General features: G+C 30.7%; 1 protein-coding gene across 1 annotated transcript; it reads right to left on the reverse strand.

The window, feature by feature from the left end:
• Positions 1–1387: 1387 nt before the first annotated feature.
• On the reverse strand, positions 1388–6589 carry LOC109186979 (chalcone--flavonone isomerase). Its single transcript, XM_019337142.1, has 3 exons — positions 6215–6589; positions 4937–5160; positions 1388–1736 (listed from the first exon to the last, which is right to left on the reverse strand). The coding sequence occupies exons 1-3, from the start codon at positions 6477–6479 to the stop codon at positions 1500–1502; spliced, it is 726 nt and encodes a 241-aa protein (XP_019192687.1). The 5' UTR covers positions 6480–6589; the 3' UTR covers positions 1388–1499.
• Positions 6590–8223: the final 1634 nt, after the last annotated feature.

Genomic DNA, 8223 nt, shown 5'->3' on the forward strand with positions numbered 1-8223 from the left:
ATCTTTAGAAACGGATTTTGAATGGTACTATTCAAAGTTAGACTTTGATGGATCAGTAGGAGCAGGTTGAGAGCTAATTGTAGCAGATTGCCAACTGGGACCATGAACAGAACTAGTGGGGACATTAGCAAGCTGTGAGTGACCAACAAACAACAGCTTTTTCGTTGAGCAGAGTAGATAGAAGACTAGTGAGCTTCCCTTCATTTTCTGTGACCATGAATAGAGTGACCAACAACAATAACACCCGCGTTGGTTGGAACCCACGGGGTTCATCTGTGTTACCATAGTCGAAAGACTGATTTCGACCTCTGTCACCGTTGACTTCAAAATTCTTATTATTCTTTCTTGGAGCCATGCAATTAAATGACTTGAGGGCATTCTTGCTACAGTTGAAGCATTTAACATGAAACTTTAATTTGTATTGGTAATATTTCTCGTCGGACCTAGCTTTTGCTTTTCTTTCTTGGCATTCTTGAGGTCTTACCATGCTCCACAACATTGGCCTTAGCTCCACCAAAGATGGAGCCGTTCCCATCATTTTTCCTATTGTCCTCCTCAATCCAAAGTCTTTGGATAAGTCTTCTAGATTTATTTTCTACTTAAGTTAATATTATATTCCACAATCCAAATCAAACACATAAGGTAATTTTACGTTCCTAAAATCTCACATTACCTTCTTGACGTAATCCTATTACCTCAGGTAATCCAAGATTCCGTGAACCAAACACCCCCTTAGAATTAATTTCTCATTCAATCATTATCCATTTTGAGTATATAATATATCAAATTAAACATCATGCTTAAGAGAATTCAAATATACTTTGACCCCACTCAAAATGAAAGTGAAACCCACTCAAAAATTTGCCTCAAATGATTATTTTACATCTCAATTTTAGTTGATTTTTTAATATTTCATTTGGAAAGAGGTACAGAATTGACCTTAGCAATATGTGTTGGAATCGTCTTGTAACAACAACCATCCTTGTGATGGAAAAAAAAAAAATGTAGTCCGCATGGACAGCTCAACTGGTCATAGGATGAAGTTTGAGAAGAATGATCAGGGATCGAGTGTGGGAGAAACCTCTCAAAGTGAGAAGAGCTCCTTGTGCGCAATAAGCAAAGATCTAGCCCTAGCCTTTCTGGTTCATATGAGTTATGCTCGGGCCCATGATCAGGGATTGAGTCTCATTAGCGGCAGAGTGGGAGCAAACTCTCAAAAGTGAGGGAACCCTAACCTCTGTGGTTCAGTTGAGTTTTCATAATTTACATCTTCTTAGATGTTCGGGCCCTTGAGTTTGGGCATTCAACTTTTAGGGAAGAAAAAACAAAATGTAATAAAAAGTGTGAGCTAATATTTTTAAAACAAATTCAAAACAAGCCACATAGGTACAAAATAAAAACAAAAGTAATCCGTATAAATTAAGAGTATGCATAATATTAGTCTTTATTAGATTGGCAGACGCCACTCCCAAATAAAACAGATATCATTTCTCCATTTCCTATTTAGAGACGACGACCGTTTGTGGAATGACATCATTCTCACCTCCAACTTTTCCGCTTATGGCGTCGCCGCCGTTCATGAACAGGTCCGACAATCTGACGGCGAGGCTCTGCTTTGCTTCGGGGGAAACACCCTTGCTGCCGATGATCGACTCCAGCACCGCCTCCGACAGCGGCTTGTTCTCTATTATTGCGCTCGCAGTCTCCGGCGTTGAACCGTCTTTGGAGAAGCTAATCTGCAGCTCACAGTGAATGGGGGGATATATATTGCGTCAGATTGTTCGACTAATGAATGCTTAAACTTCATTAATTATCGTTGGATCGAGTCCAAGTTTGAGTATGTAGTTCAAGTAATGAATCGAGTTAAATTGGAGTAATTTAGTGTATGTTTGGTTCGCATATGGAAATCGAAATCAGAATGGATATTAAATATTTGGTAATGGTAATGATAATGAGTTTTGGTAAAAGTATTTTACATGTTTGGCAGTAAGACGGAATGTGAATAATTAGGCTAAAGATGAATAATGGGATGAAACTCTTATAAAATAAGGAAATGTGTTTTTCAATTAATGGGACATTCTAAACGCATAGAAGAGTTTTAAAAATCCAAATAATAACAATCGCTTTCATAACTATACATGTGTGCTAAACTTGCCAACCAAACACACCCTTAATGTTCATTCAAATTTAGATATTAAACTCAAACTTCAAAAACAAATAAATAAATAAATAAAAATATTGGATCTAATCTAAGCTGAGCTAAGATCTATTTATCATTTTTAAATCGAACCAAGTTTTGACTATTAGGTATTGTAGGACTTTAGATTGATTACAATTTTAAAATATAAACAAAAATTATTAAACTTAAATAAAATTAAACTCGAATTTTTAAAAATTAGAGTTGGATCTAATCCGAGCTGAGCTAAGCTTCATTTATCATTTTTAAATCAAACCAAGTTTTGACTATTAGGTATTATATGACTCTAGATTTATTACACCTTTAAAAGATTTTTTAAAAAAATTATTAAACTTAGCTCAAACTTAAATAAAATTAAATTCAAACTTAAAAAATTAGATTTAGATATAATCCGAGCTAAGCTAAACTCCATTTATCATTTAAATCGAACCAAGTTTTGACTAAATTTTTTTTTTTTAATAAATGTTTTGACTATTATGTACTCCGTATTACTGTATGATGACTCTAGATTGATTGATCATACCTTTAAAATATAAACAAAAAATCATTAAACTTAGCTCAAACTTAAATAAAATTAAATTCGAACTTAAAAAATTAGAGTTTGATTTAATCAGAGCTAAGAGCATCCCCAATCAGCATTGATCTTGAGAAATTTTTGTAGGTGTGATTAAAAATAGAAGATGATGGAAGGGAAAAAGAGGGGAAAAAATCAAAATAAAATCTGAGAAAAAAAGAATAGTTGCAGATAAACGCGGCAAAGGGGCAATTTTTTTTTTTTTTTTGGTGGATCCCACTTTGAATACAAAAAATTAAATTTTACACCAAAATGAATATTCTCAGTATATTCTTACACCAAAATTTTTTCATCTCCAACTCATTTACACCAAATCTTATTCCTACACTAAAATAATTTATATTTCATAATTAAAGTTTATATTTATACTTTTATTATTTTAACTAGTATTTTTTATGCGCGATGCGCAAAAAATAGGTGCCCAATATTAGTACATTATATTAAAATTTTAAATTTATTTAGATTTTAGATATTTAAATTATTATAAATAATAATAATAATATAATAATAATAATGAAAAACATTTTTATAAATTTGATATTTATATTTTAGGTAATAATTAACATTAACTCATATATATAGTGTGTATATATTATTATTAATGAAGAAGATAAGAAAATATATGGTGGAATGGTGGATGCATGTGCATGGTAACAATAGTGGAAAAGATAACGAAAGTTATAACGATAGGGGTATGTTTGTCCAAAATATTTTAAAGTACAACTCTTATAGCATAATGTATAAAAAAAAATAACAGAAAAAAAGGACATAAATGAGAGGTATAACTTTCATTCACACTTATTATGTTTTTAGATATAACATATAGTTGTAATTTAATAAATTAAATTTTAATTATATTTTATGTAATTTTATTTTTAATTAAATTATATTCAATATTAGTCTTGTTTTAATCGTCTTGATGAGGCCTTTCAAATGATATTATTATTTTTTAATAATATACAATTTACGTTTAAATATTTAAGTAATTTAACAAAATATACAAATACATTAAAATTAAGAGTTAATACCTAAAATGGTCTCTCGACTATGTGATAATTACCAATTTGGTCCTCAACTACCATTCTTACCCAATTAAGTCCTCAACTATGTAACTTTTACTCAATTAAGTCTTCAACTATACAATTCTCACCCAATTTAGTCCTCAACTATACAATTCTTACCCAATTTAGTCCTCTGTATTAATTTGACTGTTTGTTGACTGTCAAAAGTCGGGATAAAATTATAATTTTACAAGATTTCTCCATCCTCTCCATTTAGCAGCGCCAAACCATGTAGCAATACACTCCGATCAGATTTCGATCGTCAAAAAATCGTTGAAAATCAAATTCATGGGCTATCCGATGCACAACCACTACTTCGATACTGACAGGTTTAGAACCCAACCGAAGCTTATTGCTACATGGTTTAGCGCTGCTAAATGCGGAGGAAGGAGAAAACTTGTAAAATTACAACTTTATTTCCACTTTTGACAGTCAACAAACAGTCAAATTGACAAAGGACTAAATTGGGTAAAACTTGTATAGTTGAGGACTTAATTGGGTAAGAATGATAGTCGAGGACCAAATTGGTAATTACGACATAGTCGATGGACTATTTTGGGTATTAACTCTAAAATTAAACTAAGGATATATAAAATGTATTAATAAATAAAAGCTTGGGATAATATAGGAATAAAAACCACACCTAATTTTGGTGCGGATAAACAGAGCACGAAAAAATGGTGTTATAGCAAGTTGGTTGGAGGGCTTTTCACGCCATTTTTTTTTTTTTTTTTTTTTCTGATTTGGTGATTTGGCGTTGGGGTTGGAGATGGTCTTACACAAAATTCATTTATCATCTATCTCTCTCTACCACATAAGCATTATAATATCAAAAATCTCTCTAAAAACTACTATTGTGATTGCTATAAGCTAAGTTTCATTAATCCAACTAAATTTTTATTTTATTTTTTGCTAGACCACGAGATATCGTGACTCTTGAATAGGCTCTAAGTATAAGAAATATATCAAAGCCCGTATAATCGGACAAATGAAACCAAGTTTTGATTATTAAGTATAGTCTCATCTCGACTGGACTCAATTACTCGGAGAAAATTAAACCCAGCAGCTCTGCAACTGGAGATATGGGGATTTAAAATGGCTTACCGTTAACGAGCCAAGGGGTGATTGATTGAAGAAAATAGAGGCGCCCGGTGGGAACATTTGGTCACTGAAAACATCATTAAACTTGTCGATAGCTTTTCTCTCTGCATCGCCATACATTCCGGCGGCTTTCCAGAAAGCAACGCAGTTTTCCGTCACCTTCTCCGAATACTGCTTGCCGCTTAACGGCAAGATCATCGTTATCCGTGTCAGCTTCTCAAAGGGACCTAAACAGCACGAACCCAGATCCGTTATCTTATATGATTCATTGTCAATTTAGAATTCGTTGATGGAATATAAAACAAAAGATGAATCTCTTATGAGACTCCGTCATAATTTTATTTTATTTTATGAGATACATCAAGTTCAGATAAAAATGTTTTTTTTAATTTTTTTTATTTTTTTAATTTCATTTGATTTGATGTGTCTAGTTTGATTAATGAAATTTAACTGAAATTATTTTTAATTCAATTTTTTATAATGTTAAATTTAACATTATTATATATAAAATGTATATATTTAGAAATTACATTAAAAATACTTTTAAACACAAAAATAAAAATTTAAAAATATTTAAAAAATAAGTAAAAAAGAAAGCGTTTTTAACCACTGAATAGTAATATGACCCCTAAAATGATACATTAGATAATATTATGATGAAAAATATAATATTAATTAAAAATAAATTCATTGTTACTTAGGAGAGAAAATGTAATATTTTGATGAAAATAAAATAATTTTAAGTAAAAATGTAATATTTAGGAATTGAAAAGTTACTTATGAATTATGATAAAAAGAAAAAAGTGTAATACAAATCAAGATAAATAAATTGATTATTACTAATGAGTAAAAACATAATACATATGAGAAAATTTGGGCTGAAAAAATTAATTTATCAAAGAAAGTGTAATATTTATTAGAAAAATTGTGATATGAGAAATAGTATATTTCAATTTGTCTCATTTTATCTGTCCTACTTATTATTCATTAGTCAAACCAATTCTTTCTTCTGTGTTTATTTTTTTTAGTATTATTTATTTATTTTTATTTTTTTTGTTTAATAGTAATTTTACTGTAGTTTTTAAATATATAAATTTTGTATATTAATATTAAATTTAATATTATAAAAAATTAAATTAAAAATAATTTCTATTAAAATTTAATATCTAAAAGTTGGAAAGCTACACATGAGAATATAATAATTATAAAATTTTAATCGAACTCATGAGACGATCTGAGATTTTGCCTAAAACAAAAAAGGAATCAGGTTTTGGCCCTTACCCGTAACGATGTCCCTGAAAAATTGGACGGAATCCGTCAACTCCTCCGCACTTTTCCCGTTCCACTTAACGGCGAGAGAGGGAACGGCGTCGGCTTCCAAGTAGACGCCTATCGCCGTGAACTTGACGAACTTCCCGTCGATGTTCAATCCTCTCGCCCCTGCGCCACCCAGGATCAGGGTCTTGGCCGTGCCCGGCGGCTTGACCGTCGCCGGAAACACGTAGCTCTCCACTTTGACTTCGGCGACACACGGCGGCGCAGACATTGTTCACGGCTTCGCAGTACACTTTTTTTCCGCAACTATATATGAAAACAGGGGTTGGAGTAAAGCAGCTAATTGGATGGGGAATTTGTAGTTGGTTGAGGTGACGGTTGACCGGTAAGTATTCACTTACTCACACGAGGTGGAACAGCCGGGCAGGTGAGATTAATAAATTAAGAAAAATGTTTCTTATTCCTCCTAAGAGCATCCATAATAGATTAATAGTGAGGATTTTTTTAGTAGTTTTTGAGGAGTTTTTATAAGTATAATTAAGAATTAGGACTATGTAGTCTAGTGGTACTCGAGTTGGACTTCCATTTGGAAGGTTGTGAATTCGAGTATTACATTGTAATAGAGCTAGTAGCATTAAAAACAAAAAAAATTAAGAAAGAGAATACATGGGAAGTGAAAAAAGAAACAAAATTAATTTTAAAAAAAACAAAGAATAATAATAACACTGTCAAGCGCGCAATCTTTTCCACTGACTTTATTATTGTTCCAAAATTTCTCATTTGTAGATGAACCAATTTCTTCTCTCTTATATTTTCTCTCCAATTTGTTAGCTAATACTGTTCCAAAATCCTCAAAAGCTTCACTCATAAGGGTGCTCTAAGAGCAACATCAATAGTTGAGATTTTTACATCAATTTTTTTGTGTCTCCAACATCCACTTCATCTTTATTATCTCACTTAATATAAAAAAACTTTTCTTCCTAAGAGCAAGCTCAATAGTGAAGGAGTTTAGATGGGTTTTTACCGTACCAACAAGGAAAGAGAATATGGAATTGAGGATAAAAAAAAGAAGAAGAAAAGGAAAGAGGGGAAACCATAGTGTTTATGTGCCATGCCAGGTGCGGGCAGTGCCCTTCACGTTGATAAACCGTGTCTCTTCATCTCTCCACTCTGTGCCATGAACCCCACAAGGAACCTTCATCTGCAAGAGAAAATTACCCAAAAAATTCACCATCCCCATTTATTCAAAAATAACACATATGATTTTTTTCTTTTTAAAAAACTGAGCAAAATCCCTATTTAAAATTACTCTAATCATTTCTTAAGTTTGTTGTGAACCCACCACTGAGCAAAACACACCCTGTTAGTTATTATCATTTTAAAAATTAATTATAATTACTTATTTTAAACTTGTTAAAATTTAATTTAGTTGATAATTATAAAATTTTAATTCTAATAATATGTTATTAAATTAAATTTTTTTTTCTGTCTTTAGAATATACTAGTATTTTCACCCGTGCGATGCGCGGAATGGAATTGTTGTAATATATTAAGAATATTTAAATCGATAAAGAGTTAATTTCACCAGAGATCGCTTATTTTTCCTGACAATTCTAAATTTAATCCTAGACTATAGTTATTAATTATTACGATTTGTTCTATGTTATAATTCTTACGTTAATATTCTAACTATTATTATTAACACTTAATTACTTTTAGATATTATTTTTACCACTTATATTATTATTATTATTATTATTATTATTATTATTATTATTATTATTATTAATTTCTTTTCAAGTTTTGTTAGTATATAATGGCCATAAGGCACACAATAATAATATAACCATAATTAAATATTCTTGTATTGTATTCCGTGAGTCACAATAATTATATAACAATAATTAAATATTATTCAATTCTAATATTCTTCTAGGATTTTCATTACCATCATTAATTATTTCCTAATTTACCATAACTAAATAATTTGACCAATTATAAAGAGAGATTATTAA

The sequence above is a fragment of the Ipomoea nil genome, unplaced genomic scaffold (assembly GCF_001879475.1).
Source record: "Ipomoea nil cultivar Tokyo-kokei standard unplaced genomic scaffold, Asagao_1.1 scaffold1416, whole genome shotgun sequence".
Taxonomy (NCBI): Eukaryota; Viridiplantae; Streptophyta; class Magnoliopsida; order Solanales; family Convolvulaceae; genus Ipomoea; species Ipomoea nil.